The sequence below is a fragment of the Schistocerca nitens genome, chromosome 3 (assembly GCF_023898315.1).
Source record: "Schistocerca nitens isolate TAMUIC-IGC-003100 chromosome 3, iqSchNite1.1, whole genome shotgun sequence".
NCBI lineage: Eukaryota > Metazoa > Arthropoda > Insecta > Orthoptera > Acrididae > Schistocerca > Schistocerca nitens.
This window is the reverse complement of record NC_064616.1, coordinates 138,651,854-138,672,538: the sequence shown is the minus strand read 5'-3', so window position 1 is coordinate 138,672,538 and position 20,685 is coordinate 138,651,854. Positions and strand designations below refer to the sequence as shown.

At 45.0% G+C, this 20,685-nt stretch overlaps 1 protein-coding gene across 1 annotated transcript in view; it reads left to right on the top strand.

Moving 5' to 3' along the window:
* Positions 1 to 20,685, top strand: part of LOC126248080 (glutamate receptor-interacting protein 1) — a 535,929-nt gene that overhangs the window by 304,484 nt on the left and 210,760 nt on the right. The window contains exon 5 of the mRNA XM_049948737.1: positions 6,448 to 6,735. Within this exon, the coding sequence (XP_049804694.1) occupies positions 6,448 to 6,735 (288 nt within the window). The remainder of the gene's footprint in view (positions 1 to 6,447; positions 6,736 to 20,685) is intronic.

Below are 20,685 nucleotides of genomic sequence, written 5' to 3'. Positions count from 1 at the left end.
AATCAGTCTGATAGAGTGAGGGAATATTTACAAAAAATCCACAAGTGGTTGGGTTTACCAGGTAAACGCTGCTTTGTTTGTGGTTCGATCTGGCTGCAACCAACAACACATGCAGGCCTGTAAGTGAGACATGACAGGTGTGGCCACTAGCGAGAGAGAGAGATAGATAGATAGAGAGAGAGAGAGAGAGAGAGAGAGAGAGAGAGAGAGCGTACGTTTCGACAGGAATTTCTCAGGTATTAAACGTCGAAAGTTGCCACCACCTGAAGCTTTTGTTAGGGGATTAGCGCGACGTACAGTCTGCCAGTTGCTGGGCCCAAGGGGCATAATGTTGCCTGTGCGTGCGGCAATAAACAAAGTAGTCGGCTCGGTGGACTGTGGACGGCACGTGCTTTGCGATCGGAAGATTTTTAACAGTGTAATTATGTGTGGTGAGTTATATTGACAGTATTCCTTGCACAACTGGAGTAAAAGAGCGCTACAGTTGTTTAAATATTCCATACTGCATCGTCACTCTCAAAATGTTTAAATAAACAGTATTCCCTATACTGTAGTTAAGTTCCCGACAAAGTCTTTAAATAGATAAAATATATCCCAGACACTGCCTTGTATCCCACAAATTGTTTAAATAAACAATATTTCACACATTTCTTTGTCTACCACGAATTGTTTAAACAATAGTCTATGCACTGCAATCGATTTCCCACCAAATTCTTCAAATAAATAAATAAACTATGTTATATACACTGCGTTTTATCCAATAAATTGTTTAAATAAACAATATTCCACAAATAGCCTTGTCTACCAAAAATTGTTTAAACAATATTCCATACACTGCAATCGATTCTCTTCCAAATAGCCAGTCAACTGAGTCTCTTCCTTAGCAATTTCTGGGTGGCGGAGGGAAGGAGGAGGCCTGGGGGTTTTCCCAAGGGGGAGGAGTTAATTAATTTATCGATTTAATTAATTACTCAATCAAACTGATGGAGTTGGAGGGGGCTGTTCAAGCAACCCAGGCCTGAAAGTGTGCTTTTATTGGCGAGCCGAGTTCCCAGAGTGGTGGGAGGAGGAGGGGTAAGGTGGGGAGGCTTTCTCAGAAGGATAGATTATCCACAGGGGGTCGCAAACCACTTATCAGAACAGTAGGTTAAGGGGAGAGGGAGGGGATCCTAAATCAATCAGCTGTCACACTTTCATTAATTTGCGTATCAATTTGATATCAAAAGTGGCATATAACAGTAGGTTAAAGATCTGTCACTGAAAAGAGAACAATAGGTTAAGGGCTGACATCGAGAAGAACAATAGGTTTACCCCTGAATGTATGCTTCCCCTGATGTAGGAAACCCACCCTAACAGAGTGGCGTAGATCGAACTTTGTTCCACTACTCGCAGAAATGTTGACTGTTGGAGTAATTCGCTGCATTGCTACGTATGGATCACCAGCCTTGTACAGACACAGCAGGCAGAGCTAAATTCACAGTACTCCAACGTCAATCATTAAAGCCATGTAATTACGTAACCAGTCTTAGGAAGATTCCGAGATCCGACCACTGGAGTGTAATATCTGCACCGCCAGCAGGTCCTCCATCAGTTGCCTCCTAACAACTTCCTCCGATTAGGTACACAAATACAAAACAGCAATACAGTTCAGATTGTTCAAAAGTCGAAAAGCTACAGGCTGCACGATTTGACGCGATGTCTATGCCTCCCGCGCACATCCACTATCACGAAACTGAAACACTCGCCGAGATGACAAGAAAGTAAGTAGAGTTCTATGCCAGTATAAAAGAATCTACTGGCAAAACATTTCAGAGCTGTCCGTACTGGCAGTATAACTTTATTGATCGATGAGGATTACTCACTCCTGACTTCATAAACGCAACCTATGAAGTACCACCTCCACCCTATAGGGCATGAGTCTCGCTTCTGACTCTGCCGAGGGATGCCTGACGACTCTTTAATTTCACGAGAACCAAACTGCTTCACGAAATTATTTAACATTTAGCTCTTTCAGATAGTCACTCTCAGATGCAGGATTCAGGCATTCGCATTGACAATTTACTGCTCCCACTAATAGCGCTATTGTGTAAAGTACTAGTTCCTGTCATGACTTTCAGAAGTTTCTTTCCAACGGGTGCTGGGAAGCACCGACATACAAGCCCGTTAGTTATAAGTCAGAACACAAGCCATTTACAATAATGTAGAAAGAAAGACTGAAGAAAACGCCCTTCCCCAGATGCCGGAAACTGTCTCATTTGCTGAGACATAACTTTATAATCAATCCAAACACGTAACAACTTAAAATTGTGAAAAACAGTAACTATTTCTAAATAGAGGGAGTAGCTCTAAAGTAAACCATAACATTAAAAAGCAAAAAAAACTGCCTGTGGCGTCAGAAATCGCAAACTGCATGAGTCGACATCCGTGGTCAGAAACGATTCGTTACAAACTCACCTCGTCGCCGTTTTTTATCATAACCCACGAACACCGTGAAAATGATGTTAACTGTTTCCGCTGTAGCTGCTTGTAAGAGTAACTTCATATTTCTAAATGAAAAGAACGAATATGTCAATGCCTTCGGTAACACTGTAGGATATCCACATTTTTGTGATTTTCATTTATAAAGCACGAAAATGGTTTAGCACAAACACTCGGAACCGCGGCCCTTGCACAGTGGGGTAACTACGGTACGGATAGCTGTACAGTGGATGCGACCGTATCGGAGAGGTGTCTACGGAGAGGCCAGACAAATGTGTGCTGCCTGAGTAAAAGCGGCAGCATTTTCAGTATTTGCAGGAGCAACGGTTTGGGTAACTGACCGATCTGGCCTCGTAATATTAGCCATCACTGCCTCGCTATATCGGCACTGTAAACAGCTGAAAGCGAGGAATAACTACAGCCGTTATATTTCCCAAGGACAGGCAGCTCTACTGTATGGCTTACGAACAGCTCAACCTACGGCGGCGCGGTTCTTTCCGTCCCTTTACGACGGACCTGCACCTACCTGTGAACATTGTCTCAGCAGATCATCAGTAGGAAAGCCGAGTGAAACCTACTGTACTTCGACGTGAACCAGGCTGCAATTTAAGTCACTAATATACGTTTCGGGAGGAAGTTTTCACACACATGAAAGGTTGGAAATTTTGTTCTCAATTAATAGATTGCCGGCCACTGGTGGCCTAGCGGTTCTGGCGCTACAGTCTGAAACCGCGCAACCGCTACGGTCGCAGGTTCGAATCCTGCCTCGGGCATGGATGTGTGTGTTGTCCTTAGGTTAGTTAGGTTTAAATAGTTCTAAGTTCTAGGGGATTTATGACCTCAGCAGTTGAGTCCCATAGTGCTCAGAGCCATTTGAACCATTTTTGAATTAATAGATTCTGAAACTTAGGTGAACAAGTATCACTGGCAGCCCGTGCTAGTCTTAACACAGTCACTCATAATCCCTTTCACTCACGTTAGCAAGTTTGTGGTGTTGCATTTCCCGAAAACGTAATAACTACAAAAATACTGATTGTTTTTGATTGATAATGGTTCAGATGGTTCAAATGGCTCTGAGCACTATGCGACTTAACTTCTGAGGTCATCAGTCGCCTAGAACTAATTAAACCTAACTAACCTAAGGACATCACACACATCCATGCCCGAGGAAGGATTCGAATCTGCGATCGTAGCGGTCGCTCGGCTGCAGACTGCAGCGCCTAGAACCGCACGGCCACTCCGGCCGGCGATTGATAATGTTCGCCAAATATTAAGTCTGTCGGTACCAAATGCAGTCACAGTTTTTAGCCACCGACCTGCTCAATACGCCACGCGGAATATATGTCTTGTTTCGTCCCAAAATTCACTTAAAATTTCCGAAATTTCTACACGCCCATCGGAATAATTATGCCGTCACGTTACCACACTTTTGATGTATGTAACACTGCTAGATCCGGCAACTTATCCTTTCCATCGGAACTACTATTACACACGTCCGAACTGTTTCATGCCTAGGCTCCGACTCTTCTCTAGAATACTCTTAAGTCTTCTCTACTAGCAGAGAAAGGTGCGTGAAGAATACTGCTTTACCATTGGTCAGTTTACTCAACAGCCAATAGCAAAAGAATATTCTCCCACGTCTGTCCGCGCTTTTCATCAATAACCAATTGCAAAATAGTAAACCTAACGACTGCACTTTTTACCGACGTAATTATCTAATATGCTGAAGTTTTGTTTATGCCAACGTTATTTACTATTGTTATTTATACCTGAATTAACTTTCCCTTTGCCATAAACTTACTTTACAAATCTATTGTACAAAAATCCCCTTTGTCCACATCCATACTTCTTCGAAAAGTTCCCACACTAAATCCTACTACATAACTCGTTAAACAATTATCTTCATATTAACCTTAAACCACACTCACGCATCATTCATACTGCTAAAACACATTTATAGCATTTACATACACAAAAAGACATAATAAGACTTTATGAAAATACTAGAACAGTTTATGAAAAACATTCTATTACTTTAGTGCACTCTAGTGGGCACAATCGAAACTAAAATCACAGTCCCCCTATCCAATATTGTCCTCTATCGGCTGATACATAAACTACGTGCGCGTCCAGTCTCGCGTCACCATCTGTCACTATCCAGCTCTGAGACACATCTCCCACTTAACCGCCTCCAAGGCAGGATCGGTGTACGGTGCTACGCCTCAAACCGAGAACAGAATAGAAGCTTTTGAAATTTGGTGCTACAATAGAATGTTGAAAATTAGATGGGTAGCTCGACTGACAAATGAAGAGGTACTAAATCGAACTGGAAAGAAAAAGAAATTCGTGACAGAACTCGAAAAAAGAACGGCTCGGTTGATAGGACACATTCTGAGACATCGAGGAATCGTAAGCTCGGTAATGGAAGCAAGTGCGAGGAATAAAAATTGTGGAGGGAGACTGAAGTCCAGTATTTACGCAGAGATGAAGAGGCTCGCACAGGATAGACTAGCGTAGAGGTGCATCGTGCCATTCCTCGGACTGATGTCTACAACAACAAAAAAGTTTGTCTTCGAATAATCTTCTTCTTCTTCTTCTTCTTGCGTTACGGCCTCTGTACGACCACAGGTAGCCCCTTCGTCGACTGCATTTTCCTCTTCTTCTCCCAGAACCTCTTCATTCTTTCTCTTCTCCTCTCCCGCTCTTCTTCCGATATCTTCAGTTTCCGTTTCTCCTGGCGGCTCCACTGGTGACATTCTAATCTTTTCTTGTGTTCTTCTCTGTCATTGATCTCCAGCATATTTGTCGGTGTATATTTGTTCCTCCAATTTTCATTTCTTTCGACCTTGATCCCCAATCCCAACCAGTCCTTCCGAAGTTCAACAATCCACTTGGTTCCTGTCTTTCCCCTTGTTCTCCCTGTTGTTTCCCACACTCTTCGTCATTCTGTCCATACTCATCCTAACTACGTGTCCAGCAAACCTTGCCCTTTTGAGTCGGATTTCCCCTGATATTGTTCTCATGTTCCGGTCCAATTCTTCCCTAGGTCTTCGCATCCACCTCTCTCCACCTCTTTTGGGACCTAGTATTTTTCTCAGTATTTTCCTCTCTTCTTTCTGTAGTTGCTCTGCCCCATTTATTCCTAGTGTCATCGTCTCAGCAGCATAAAATACTGCATTCCTCACTGTTGCCTTGTAGTGGCTTATCTTTGCCTCTGTGGATATATTCTTTTCATTGTATAGCTCTCTCGTCATGCAGAAGGCTGACCTCATCTTCTTTATCCTCTCTGTTATTCCCTCCTTGCTCCTGTTCCTTCCTGTTACAAATTCTCCCAGGAATTTAAATTTGTCCACCATTTGCACAGTGCCTTCCGGTGTTTCCCAGTTTGCAGTGGTGTTTGGGCGATCCTCAGTCCCACCTTTTTGGCTACCTTACTTAAGTTGTCGAGTTGTGTCTTTGCGTCTTCTTCCGTCTCACTTACTATTGCTATGTCATCTGCAAAGGCTAGGCAGTTCACTTGAGCCCTGTTGTCCTTTTTGTCCCCCACACGGGTCTTTGGTATTCCCATTTCCTCGTTTATTGCTCTCCACTGCCTGATCACTTCGTCCAGTGCTATATTGAACAACAATGGTGACAATCCATCTCCCTGTTTAACACCAGTCTTGATCTCAAATTCTTCTGACAGTGCTCCTCTGAATCTCACCCTTGCCTTTGTGTCTGTCAGAATTTCTTTTATGAGTTGTTGTATAGTTCCATCAAGTCCTCTGTTCTTGAGGATCCTAGCAAGAGTCTGTCTGTCGATGGAGTCATATGCCTTTGTGAAGTCCACGAATGTTATTACTGCCTTTTTGTTTTTTAAGGCCCTGTGTTGTATCAGTTGCTTCAGGATAAGTATCTGCCTTCGAATAATGTGTAGAGGTAAGTAGTTTAGATGTGTGAGTAAGAGGAAGGGCCGGGGGCGTTGCGCAGGGAAGGCAGCCTGTGCCCCGGGGACCGGCTGGTGGCGGTGGACGGGCAGTCGGTGCGCGGCGCGTCGCTGTGCGAGGCGCACGCGCTGCTGGTGGCGGGCGGCGCCGCCGTGTCGCTGCTCATCGAGTACGACGTGGCGCGCGTGCGGGAGCTGCACTGCGCCAGCGGCCCGCTGCGCGTCGAGCTGCGCCACGCGGCCGGCGCCGGCCGCAGCCTGGGGCTCGCGCTCGCCGACCGCGGCCGCGCCGTCGTCGTCAGCGCCGTGCGGCCCGCCAGCCTCGCCGACAGGTACGCGCCGCGCCCTTCAGCGCTGACGCGTTTGTTTGCTACACCACTCCACACCCTAATTTATATTAATTACTCTTATCGGTAATAAAATTTTCACTCGACTGTGATGTTTGCGAGTTGGCAACAAATAAAAGTCCGGAGGCGTACCGAGGTCATCCTGCGGCTGTGGCAGGACCGAGAGAGCTGCGCCTCTGCCCCTTACGAACCTGTCCTCCCTCTCGACGTAAAGCTACGTTACTGCAACCTGCTCTACGCATATTTAGTAGATTTTGTAACTTCGCAGTTAGGTTTAATAAAAACGAAACATATTGAAGAATAAATAATAATGAGCGTACGGCATTGGTGCCTGGGAGACCCCTCGCGGGGCGGTTCGGCCGCCGCTCCACAAGTTCTTTAACGCCACTACGGCGACTTGCGAGTGAATGAGGATGAAATGATGATGAAAGACACACAACACCCAGTCACCTCGAGGCAGAGAAAATCCCTGATCACACCGGTAATTGAAACCGTGACCCCGTGCGCGGGAAACGAGAACGCTACCGCAAGACCACGAGTCGCGGACGTTGAGGAATATGCAGTGTTTAAAATACTACACGCAACAAAGTGAATTTTTATTTCTATAATATTTCTAAAAAATGTAACTAAAACAAACTCTATATCTTCTTGTTAATGGCAGCTACTGTACGTTAGTTTTAGTGCCGTGTATAATAAAAATAGATTTTACCTACTTCTCACATATTCGTAACAAGCTGAGTACCCAGTATTTCCCAGGTATGTATTTATTCCGATCTTCTGTTACCTTATCTCCTACTGTCACCTCTGTCCATCTCCACCTCCTACCATTCTATGTCCGTCTCCTCCTGCCCTTCTATCCATCTCGTCATTCCCTTTCCATCCGTCCATCTCATCCTCCTCCCTTTCTCTGTCCTTCCCCTCCACCCTCTCTGTTCTCCTCCTCCTACCTCCTACCTGTATTCACCTCCTCCTTACCCCTCTCTGTGTATCTACTCCTCCCCATCATCTCTCTCTCTCTCTCTCTCTCTCTATATATATATATATATATATATATATATATATATATATATATATATATATATATAGCTCTGAACACTATGGGACTTAACATCTGAGGTCATCAGTCCCCTAGAACTTAGAACTACTTAAACCTAACTAACCTAAGGACATCACACACATCCATGCCCGAGGCAGGATTCGAACCTGCGAGCGTAGCGGTCGCGCGGTTCCAGACTGAAGCGCCTAGAACCCCTCGGCCACTCCGGCCGGCGCTTGTTCTTGCACCCACAGTATTTGTTAGCAGATAATAAGTAATGTCTGTATCAAACTTTTGATGAAATCGATGCAGGGGCTTAGGAGGAGCTGTTTAACCGCAGCTTTGCCAGAGTACGTGTATGTTACATATATTTCATACATTTCAAATATATTTGTACGCTTATTTCACCTGTGCCAATTTCACACTGCTGTCCCGTTTCCTTGCAGCTCAATTTTTATGACGTCATATTTCCTGAACTATACGTCGTACAATGATATAATTTTGTAGTTACACTCAGCGGCATATGCAGATACTGTCTACAAAATTCATTGTGAATGGAGTTACTAGCAGTAAAGTAATAAATTTAAACGCCTTGCACGATGCGGCAGTCTTTCACACAGCTCAAGCTCAGTATTTATGATATGATATCTGCTGAACAACCCTGAGTCGTAGAATGATATAATTTTTGCAGGTACATGCTTCAGTGGTATTATGCAAATTCTTTCTTTCTTTCTTTTGCTACTGCCTTTATCCCACATTGGGCGCAGGGTCGGCATGGTTAAGTACGGATTTGGCATGGTTAATTTTAAGGGGTGGCCGGATGCCCTTCCTGCCGCCACCCCTTACCCCCTGGAACGGAATTAGTGTACCACAGCTGTCTGCGTTTAATGTAAATCTTGAAATAGTGCGAATGTGTTTCAAATGTCTGCGAGTCGTGTAACTGAGGCGGGATGTGGGGACCAGCCCAGTATTCACCCAGTAGGATGTGGAAAACCGCCTAAAAACCACATCCAGGCTGGCCGGCACACCGGCCGTCGTCGTTAATCCGCCGGGCGGATTCGATCCGGGGCTGGCGCCCCTACCCGAGCCCAGGAAGCAGCGCGTTAGCGCTCTCGGTTATCCTGGCTGGTTCAGTGGTATTATGCGAATACTGTCTGCAAAATGTGTGGCGAATGCAGTTAGTTGGAAAGAAGTAATAAATTAAAACGTCATGCCCCATGCGGCAGCTTTACTGCGTGAACAGCGAAAATGTTCTAACCCATGAACTTGTTTTGCTTTCACCATTTTGCAGGAGTTGTCAGCGAATAGTAGTTTCGTAAAGGTTTGAAATTCTGTGTACAGTTTGTTGCAGATCACGAAGTGCTCTCATGTGCTCTCATTCTCAGATACTTGCTGAATAAAGTCAGGGTATTCGTTAGTCGTGGTGTACTCAACGACGAACCTGGGTGCACGAATGGCAAAACGTCACTTTTTCGGATGAATCCAGGTTCTGTTTACAGCATCAAGATGGTTGCATCCGTGTTTGGCGACATCGCGATGATCGCACATTGGAAGCGTGTATTCGTCATCGTCATACTGGCGTATCACCCGGCGTGATGGCATGGGGTGCCATTGGTTACACGTCTCGGTCAACTCTTGTTCGTATGACGGCACTTTGAACAGTGGACGTTACATTTCAGATATGTTACGACCCGTGGCTCTACCCTTCATTCGATCCCTGCGAAACCCTACATTTCAGCAGGATAATGCACGACCGCATGTTGCAGGTCCTGTACGGGCCTTTCTGGATACAGAAAATGTTCGACTGCTGCCCTGGCCAGCACATTCTCCAGATCTCTCACCAATTGAAAACATCTGGTCAATGGTGGCTGAGCAACTGGCACGTCACAATACGCCAGTCACTACTCTTGATGAACTGTGGTATCGTGTTGAAGCTGCATGGGCAATTGTACCTGTACACGCCATCCAAGCTCTGTTTGACTCAATGCCCAGGCGTATCAGGGCCGTTATTACGGCCATAGTTGGTTGTTCTGGGTACTGATTTCTCAGGATCTATGCACCCACATTGCGTGAAAATGTAATCACATGTCAGTTCTAGTATAATATATTTGTCCAATGAATACCCGTTTATCATCTGCATTTCTTCTTGGTGTAGCAATTTTAGTGGCCAGTAGTGTAAGCTGTGTCTGTGTTTACATCATGGCGGTACCAAAAATTACATAGGTGAAGAAGATGTCAGATAAAAATGTTGGGGGGGGGGGGTGTCAGCGGAACAACTCTACGTGTGTGTCTATGTGTATACCTCTGTCCAATAAACGTCCAAATTTAGTCAACTGACTAGGAATAATGTTGTTGGGCCTACTGACTTCCAAATCATGGACCACGGTACACTAACAGTCAGCTTTCTTGTGACACTGACTAGGAATAATGTTGTTGGGCCTACTGACTTCCAAATCATGGACCACGGTACACTAACAGTCAGCTTTCTTGTGACACTGTACTCCTTCCTCCTGTGCGTCTTTTAAGGAATGCATTCGGCCGTGATTTCATTTTTTATGGATATCAATGCGCGACCGCACTGAACTTTGTAGGTGAAGGAGCTTTTGAAATGTAAGGATATTCAGCGAAGGCGCTTCCCCAGACTTAAATCCCGTCGATCACGTGTGGGATGCGTTGGGGAGACGTATTGTAGTGCGTCCACATACACTAACCATCATCCAGCAGTTGTTAACCGCACTAGTGGAGAAAAGGGACTCCATACCACTAGAACTCCTTTACCAACCTAGTGACTAGTAAGGGAGACTTTGCAGACCACATATTGTTGTCCGTGACGATCACACACCCATTAACAAGCGTGTCCCGCCATTTCTAAAGTCCAGGAGCCATAATAAACCGCATTGACTTCAGTGTAATAAAAGTGTCATTTCTAATCGTCTCGCTGCGTGTTTCTTTCAATTAAGGCCTTGTACTGTACTGTACTGAAGCAGTTCTTTCTATGTATGGTTTAAGTTCCATCGAGCAGTGGTAGTGACACATAATGCGAAAGTTACACCCGTCCTTCATTTTTGCTCACCAGAGTACAATATTTGCCTACACTGCTATGAAAGATGCAAACGTCTTTCAATGTTTTATGAGGAAGAATTTGGAAGGGCTTTAGCGAAGTGAGACAACGGCCTTGCCCCAGTGGATACACCGGTTCCCGTCAGATCACCGAATTTTAGCGCTGTCGGGTATGGCCAGCACTTGGGTGGGTGACCGTCCGGGCCGCCATGTGCTGTTTCCATTTTTGGGGTGCACTCAGCCTCGTGATGCCAATTGAGGAACTACTCGACCGAATAGTAGTGGCTCCGGTCAAAGAAAACCATCTTAACGACCGGGAGAGCGGTGTGCTGACCACACGCCCCTCCTATCCGCATCCTCACCTGAGGATGGCACGGCGATCGGATGGCCCCGATGGGCCACTTGTGGCCTGAAGACGGAGTACTTTTAGTGAAGTTACCTTTAACACATCTTCGGCAAATATGTCTGTTCCATAGGCATACTGAAAAAAATTCCCAGTACCAGCAGCAAAACTTATGGATCTGCTCACAATGTGTGAAAAATAGATGATTACGGGATATCAACAATATCAACACAGAGTGTTGAGCGAGGAAACTGTACGTGACGCATTACCTCAACCATATGTTGAGGAGGACTGTGATGCAGCGTAAAGGCTTCTGAGGACTAGATTGTCTGTTTTATGGGCGACTTAAGCTTTGTTTTTCAGATTTTTTAAGCAATACAATTGGAATTGGCATCTGATTGTATGATTTAGTTTTAGTACGTGTGCAAAAAATCATTATGTATTGGTAATTCCGGAACAACGGATGTGCAGTTGCACTCCCCTTTCCCCGGTGCAAAGAGAAGTGAGGTACGATTATGAATTTCATATTCTAACATGTGTAAATATGGGAACAACATATTGCAAGATAATCGATATCTCAAATTACTATTGTTGATTTTAAGGTTCTGTGAAACATTGAATCACCTGTATTTCAGTTCTAGTGTAATGCACATTTATTGTTTTGGTGTGATGCGGACGACATTACACTGTCCAGTCGCACTACTGTGACCATCTGCCAAAAGCCTGACTTTTGCAACGCTGACCGCTGCGAGGCGTGCAGGAAGAGAGTCAGTGAAGTTCTGCAAGGTACCGACAGGGATGTGCAGCCATGACGACTCCAGTGCGCTAGGTTTCTCGGTTGGGGATCCATGGTGCGAACAGCCCGATCGAGCTGATCCCACGGATTCTTAATTGAGTTTAAATCCGGAGAGCTTGTTGTCCAGGGAAGTACGGTAAACTCATACTGGTGCTCTTCTAACCACGCATGTACACTACGAGCTGTGTAGCACGTTGCATTGTCCTGCTGATGGGTGCCATCGGGCAAGTACAAAAAAAAAAAAAAAAAAAAAAAAATTCATGTAGAGGTGGACATGGTCCCCCAGGATAGATGCACACTTGTGTTGATCGACTGTGCCTTCCAGAATGATGAGATCACCCAGGGAATGCCCTCAGGCCTTGAGCCTTCCAACGATTGTTGCAGGGTGTTTGCTTTCAGACGTTTCACGCCGTATACGCTAACGGCCATTTGTTTGAGGGAGCATAAAACGTGATTCATCTGAAAGGCCACCTCTCGCCACTCAGTGGACGCCCAGTTGCAGTACTGGCGTGCAAATTCCAACTTTCGTCGCTTATGAACGTGAGTCAGCATGGGTGTATAACCCCTGCTGCGGAGATCCATACGCAGCAAAATTCGCTGAAAGGTCTTTGAGGAGACACTGTTGGTAACTTCTAGGTTTATCTGAATGGTCAGTTTCTCAACAGTTGTACGTTTATTCGTCCGTGCTCATCTTCGCAGGCTTCGTTCAGCCCTGTCATCTATGGCCCATGGTGCCCCACAGGTGCCTCGCCGTCTCTTTTGGATAGCGCCATTTTCCCATGCACGTTATACTTTAACCACGGCGGCACGCAAACAACTTTCAAACTTAGCCGTTCCGGAAATTATTTCACCCTTGGCCCGAAAGCCAATTGTGGTGTGCGTACTGTAAGACCTTCAGTACACACACCATCAGATTATTTGACTTGTCGCTCTAACAAAGTAGGCGAGTGTCAGCCATATGTCTCGTGGTCTTATCGTGGCGTGTTTATCTACTGCCATTAGGTCAGACGATAGAAATGCCACTTGCACGCTTAGAGTAGCAGACTGACGGTGACCAACTTTAAACAGAACTTGATTAATTTTCACACACATTTATTAAAATAATAACAAGCATAAAAATTACTTAACTTGGTTCAGGATGCTATTTACAATTGACAATCTGAAGTTCCTTTGATATTGGTATGTTAATCTTATTCTCACATATATCTCTGATACTTGACAAAAGTGTCTATACATTTATCTTCATGGCTATGTACTGGAATATGGTAACCTTATTAGGCACAGACTGCAACTTGACTATAGACTGCTAGAGACAAATGTAGAACTCGTACAGACTGGTGCAGACAAATGCAGACTGACTAATCGGAGGTCTGTACACTCGTTATAATACCTTGCGCGTTCATGTATCTCTGCGCAAGTGTGATCCGCGAGGAGAAAAGGTTCTACGTTAGCAGTAATCTCATTGGCTGCGTTACATATTAATACGCGCATCGGCAGAAGCAGAATTTGGTCCGTCTCTATGGCAGCGCCATCTCGTAGTGCGGAGACAGACGAGCACTGCGCCTGCGCTGTTGTGCTTAGCGGGGCGCGCTCTAGTGCGAAAGTTGTGTACGCGGTGACTACACGGAACTATGTACACAACACCAATGATCTTGCCCTTTTATGACGTCAGATAAATTACTCAGTTGCCGCACAGCGAGAAAATAATATACTGTTGTCCGAATCCCCTTGACAGGCTTGATATACTCTGCACTGCTGCTGCTGCCATCTGCCGTCTGTGACTAGTTATTACACGTAGACGTCAATCATTGTTGGTGAGCCGGCCGCTGTGACCGAGCGGTTCTACGCACTTCAGTCTGGAACCGCTCGACCGCTACGGTCGCAGGTTCGAATCCTGCCACGGGCATGGATGTGTGTGATGTCCGTGGGTTAGTTAAGTTTAAGTAGTTCTAAGTTCTAGGGGACTGATGACCTCAGATGTTAAGTCCCATAGTGCTCAGAGCCATTTGAACCATTTTAAACCATTGGTGGTGGTTACATTAACGTGACTGGACCGCAGTCCACAACTAGACTGACTGCAAACTATCCTATATAAATTGTTTTATGAAACAGTTATCATCTTTCCTACACATACTAAGACTAAAGGAAAACTAAATAGACAACTGCATTAATAATTATCACAGGGTTGCCTTCCTGGATGTTAGTTTGGAACAATGGCTGACAGAATTTTACGTTCGTGCTTTAGTGTATCTCATAACCAGATGGCCTGCTGCTTAATCACACACCATGTAATGTCCTTGCTGTGTGTTGGAGAGAGCTACATCCGCAAGCAGCAGTGTGGGTGTGGTGGCCACATCGGAATGGGCTGCTTACCTACTAGAATGACTCTAAGTGACAGTTATTGCTTATTCTGGCATCACATGGGACGTGAAAGCTATAAAGTGGATATGTAGCGCGACTAGCTTTGTGATGTTATTCTAATTAGGAGTGTTTAGCGAATGCGATGTCTATCCTGAAATGGAATAGGACGGTGTTCTACAACGTGTGTTCAAAGATATTCTGTAATACGGTACCGAGAGATGTGGCGAAGTGGTTAGCACACTGCACTCGCATTCGGGAGGACGACGGTTCAAACTCGCGTCCGGCCACATTGATTTAGGTTTTCCGTGATTTCCCTAAGTCGCTTCAGGCAAATGCCGGGATGGTTCCTTTGAAAGGACACGGCCGACTTCCTTCCCCATCCTTTCCTAATCCGATGGGACCGATGACTCGCTGTTTGGTCCCCTCCCCAAATCAATCAACTAAGAAATCAGTCCAATACAGTATATTGGGGATTTGTTCGATGTGGTTGTAATTCACAGCTCATTTGGTTTAACATTATGGTATTGGTGCATTCAGGTACTAACAATTCTCCGCCACAGTTCCGGATAACATTTTGTAACACGCACATATCTTGAATGATAAAAATCAACTTTGCAAGTATTGCAATACAGTGCCTTATTTAAAGCTCTGAATTTAGATGTTTACGTACAACCCGCGCCCTCCACTGATTTTCGTCTCCTTGCGGGCCTGCTATTAAATATTCTTCGCTCGTACCGGACTTTCTCGGTAAGAGTTTCGGCTAGCGACCGCCGGCCACAGCTTCTTTGTCAACAAGTGTTCACAATGCAGGCGATGCCACTCACTAACAGGCGAACCGAACCGAGCACTTTCGCATAGCAGAAAGCTTCCACTGCAATACACAGGCAGGAGAACAAACTTTTTGTTCTTTAAAAAGTGGATCAAAAGACAAGTTTGTGTTGGACACTCGTGGTTCTGTTTCCCTTATAAAGAAAGGCACTTATGCCAGATTCGGTAGCCCAACAATAAAGCAGCCTACTTCTATTTTGTCTGCCTACAATGCACAAGAAATTCCAGTCCATGACATGTATAGTTTGCCAGCAACTTTTCATGGGGTGACAAAGTTTGTTTCTTTTCATATACTCAATTCTGAAAACAGTGCAAACATATTTGGGTTAATGCAATTTTGTCATATGATGACATGATGGAGACCGTGGCTGTTGTTTGAAGACAAATGTTGATGGTGTTAGGACAGCAACCAGCCGCAAATTTATTTTCAGTTCCTTTATTCAAAGGGTACCGTTACCGGTTTCGAATCGTTGTGATTCATCCTCAGACGGTTTACACGCTTTCTTTATGACATGTGGTGTGTTTTTTACAGATTAATTGTCCTAAAATATAAATAATACATAATTATACACACGCCACCCACAAATGGTTGCGTTACAGATTTTCGTTGCATGTGACTTACGTGAAACGTCGGTTTGGAGTGTTTGTTTTCATAACATTCGTCCAACAGATGTAAATGCATTCCCACTGCAACAATAAGAATGCAGTGGGAATGCATTTACATCTGAGTTTCGACATGATGTTACGGCGTATCTCACGACTTTTGTAGTCTCAGTGTATGCTATAAAACGATCTGAGATACACACTAGCAGAAGTTCCTCGTTAACTTCATTGACTCTCTTATCATATTTTCTGTTTTGAAATTGAATATAGTTTTAGTATAGTGTCTAAGGTCAGTTGTCACATGCATGTTATCTACGAGGGCTATTCGAAAATTAAAGGGCCGGCCGGAGTGGCCGAGCGGTGCTAAGCACTACAGTCTGGAGCCGCGCGACAGCTACATCCTGCCTCGGGCATGGATGTGTGTGATGTCCTTAGGTTAGTTAGGTTTAAGTAGTTCTAAGTTCTAGGGGACTGTAGACCTCAGATGTTAAGTCCCATAGTGCTGCCGGCCGGAGTGGCCGTGCGGTTATAGGCGCTACAGTCTGGAGCCGATCGACCGCTACGGTCGCAGGTTCGAATCCTGCCTCGGGCATGGGTGTGTGTGATGTCCTTAGGTTAGTTAGGTTTAATTAGTTCTAAGGTCTAGGCGACTGATGACCTCAGAAGTTAAGTCGCATAGTGCTCAGAGCCATTTGAACCCATAGTGCTCAGAGCCATATGAACCATTTTTTTTACATTCTCAAAATTATAGTACCTTTGCGTAGGAGGTAAATTTTCGCACAAAACTAAATTCCAGGGTTTAAATTTGCACATAAACATTGGACAAAAAGAAAGTCTGTAGACCGGACATTCACTACTGGGATCTACATTTCCCTTTACCACCACTCAGAACATGTCTGATTTTAACTAGCACTTTAAGTATTTCATTAAAGAAAGAGGAAGGTGTCCAGCACAATTGTCCTGAAGTTCTTCCTGTGAATGATACTCTCGCTCGCTAGCAGAACTGTGGCCACTGGCTACTGAAAAATCGTCGTCCTTATCGTCTGTTTCTTGATATACAGGGTGATTAAAATTAAACTTCCAGACCGCTTTATAAATAACACCACTGGTCAGAATGACATTAAATAGCAACGGAATATTATCGGAGAAGGGGGAAAAAGAATGGCAGAAGAAAAATAAATAGTTACAAATGGTTCAAATGGCTCTGAGCACTATGGGACTTAACTTCTGAGGTCATCAGTCACCTATAACTTAGAACTACTTAAACCTAACTAACCTAAGGACAGCACACACATCCATGCCCAAGGCAGGATTCGAACCTGCGACCGCAGCGGTCGCGCGGTTCCAGACCGTAGCGCCTAGAACCGCTCGGCCACTAAATAGTTACAAAATGTAGCAATAGATGGCGCTGTAAGCATCATAATTTAATAATGGTCGACTACAAATGACAAATGAATCATACAACAATGCATAAGGTGTACGTTTGACGTTAAACAAACTGCACTATTCAGTGTGCATCGGTGTAGACGTGTGATACTGTTAGTTACGTAATTCCATCCACCACGGCAAGGTCATATCACATCAGATGAGAAAGATCGATTTTTCATTGTACTGATGCCAAAAACCGCATAAAAAGCATCACTCACATCGGTTTTTAATTGTCCTGAGGCCAAAAACCGCATAAAAAGCATCACTCACATCGGTTTTTAACTGTCCTGTGGCCAAAAACCGCATCAAAAGCGTCAATCAAAATCAAATCGGAGTATTAATTTCCGTGTGGCTGGCGCCAAACGTGTTCAATATGCTGTCCACCGTTTTGTGCAACAAGTTTAAAACGAAAAACGAAAAACTGATCGAAGTGTTTCCGAGGTCACGTTCAGAATGTGTTGCGCAATGCGTGCCTTCAATGCAGCTAAGTTTGCAATCGGAACACTGAACACATCTTTCAGAGAGCTCCACAGCCAGAAGTCACACGGATTAAGATCAGGTGATCGGGACGGCCAGGCTGTAGGGAAATGGCGGCTAATAATTGTAGCATTTCCGAAACGGCGCTTCAGCGGCTACTTAACTGGATTTCAATGTGCGGAGATGCGCCATCTTGCATGATCCCATTCATACGTCCACGCTGTTGGAGAGCCGCAATGACGTAGTTGCGCAAAAGACATTCATAGCGCTTACCAGTGACGATACAGGTAACAGGACCGGAAGCACCTGTCTCTTTGAAAAAATATGGCCTATGTTAAATGATGCCGTAAACCTGCATCACACAGTGACCTTTTCAGGATGAAGTGGTACTGGCTGATTTGCATGTGGATTTTTCGTTGTCCATATTCGACAATTCTGTGTATTGACATATCCTGCCAGATGGAAGTGGGCTTCCTCTGTCCACAAAATCTTCTACGGCCATTCATTGTCCACTTCCATGCTAGCAAGAAATTCTAAATCAAAGGTCTCTCTTGCTGGCAGGTCAACAGGAAGCAACTCGTGCAGATGGGCATTTTGAATGGATAGCAAAGAAGGATGTTTCGTAGGATTTTACGCACCTTGCTTACGGGTATGTCCAATGTTCGGGCAATTCTCCGTGCACTACACGTTTGCACACCACCACTCGTCCCCTCCTGCATTGCTGTGGCCACTGCTTTCACTGACGTCGAATGAATTCGTTTCTTCCCTCTCCTAGGCTGCGCACCAAAAGAACCCGTCTCTTCGAATTTCCGAATCATATTCTCCAGACCCACGGCAGTCATCGGACCAACGCCTTTCTTCAAACCCTTCAGTGTCCGAAACTTCCCCAGAGTGACGTGTGCACAGTCATCATTTTTGTAGTATAGCTTTACAAGCAGAGCGCGATCCTGCATTGAGACAGTCATGCCGAATGTCACAGACGCGAAACGAGGAAAAGCCGTGTACCCGGCACGTTTATACCGACTTTAATGGGTCGTGCGCATGATAGGTGTTTTCATTTACGTATACTGACACATAAAGAGCCATCTGTTAATCAATTTTCACACTATTTTTTTTTTCTTCTCCCATACATTTTCCACCTTCTCCGATAATATTCCGTCGTAATTTGACCTCATTCTGACCAGCAGTGTTATTTCTAAAGCGTTTTGAAAGTTTAATTATAATCACCCTGTATACCACTGACAGGTTCCTCTATTCACTGACTTCTATCTTCCTCAAACTTAGGATCGATAAAACTGACAAATTTCTGAGAATACATTTCGTGCTATACTAAGAAAACAGGTATATAGTTCACGAGGTGTGGTCTAGAAGACCCCAGAATGTGTCAACAACACGTGTTAGCAAGAAATAAAGAAGGCAATAATGCAACCGACTGTAAAACCTTATAGAATTGGCGATTTAACGAGATTAGGTGAAGTATGCGATTACTCTGCTACGCTATGTGATCCAAAGCATCCGGACACCTAGCTGAAAATGACTTACAAGTTCGTGGCACCCTCCATCGGTAATTCTGGAATTCAATATGGTGTTGGCATACCCTTACCCTTGATGACAACTTCCGATCTCGCAGGCATATGTTCAATCAGGTGCAGGAAGGTTTCTTGGGGAGTGGCAGCCCATTCTTTACGAAGTGCTGCACTGAGGGGAGGTATCGATATCGGTAGGTGAGGCCTGGCACGAAGTCGGCGTTCCAGAATATCCCAAAGGTGTTCCATAGGATTCAGTTCAGAACTCTGTGCATGCCAGTACATTACAGGGATGTTATTGTCGTGTAACCACTCCGCCACAGGCCCTACATTATAAACAGGTGCTCTATGGTGTTGAAAGATGCAATCGCCATCCCCGAATTGCTCTTCAACAGTGGGAAGGAAGAAGGTGCTTAAAACATCAATGTAGGCCTGTGCTGTATTAGTGCCACGCAAAACAACAACGGGTGCAAGCCCCCTCCATGGAAAACACGACCAGACCATAACACCACCATCTCCGAATTTTAGTGTTGGCACAACACAAGCTGGCAGATAACGTTCACCGGGCATTCTCCATACCCACACCGTGCCATAGGATCGCCACATTGTATACCGTGATTCGTCACTCGACACAATATTTTCCACTGTTCAATCGTCCAATGTTTACGCTCCCTACACCAAGCGAGGCGTCGTTTGGCATTTACCAGCGTAATGTGTGGCTTATGAGCAGCCGCTCGAACATGAAATCCAAGTTTTCTTACCTGCCGCCTAACTGTCATAGTACGAGGGCTATTCCGAAAGTAAGGTCCGATAGGTCGCGAAATGGAAACCACGGTAAAAATCAAAAATGTTTTATTTGCAACAGTTAGATACACCTTGCAGCTACTTATCTCCATAGTCGCCGACCCGACTTAGACGTGTATCGTAGCGTTGTACCAACTTTCCCATACCCTCGCTATAGAAGGCAGCCGCCAGTGCTCTCCGCCAATTCTCTACGCTGGCCTACGGCTCGTTGTCTTGTGCCGAAATGTTGTCTTCATAACCAGCGGTTCATGTGACCTGAGCTGAAACTCAGAGGGAGACAATTACGGGCTGTATTGTGGGTAATCTCACATTTCCATTTGAAAACGATGCAGGAGCATCTTCATTGCCCCTGCAGAATGCGGCTGAGAATTGTCTTGAAGACGAAACAGCACGACAGTTATGTAATGTTAGCTGCATAGCTTCAGGGGAAATTTCTCACCAGGCCCCCGTACTTGGCGGCAGACACTATTTTCTAGACATCTTTACGCACTCACTGCGAGCTCAGAAATGAGAAGAGCGACGTGATGCTAACTGGGGTTATACTAGAGACACTTCCCAACACATCTGTGCAAAGCTTTATCGGATTTTCATAGTCGTTTCCATTTCGTGACCGATCGGACCTTACTTTCGGAATAGCCCTCGTACTTGCAGGGGATCCTGATGCAGTTTGGAA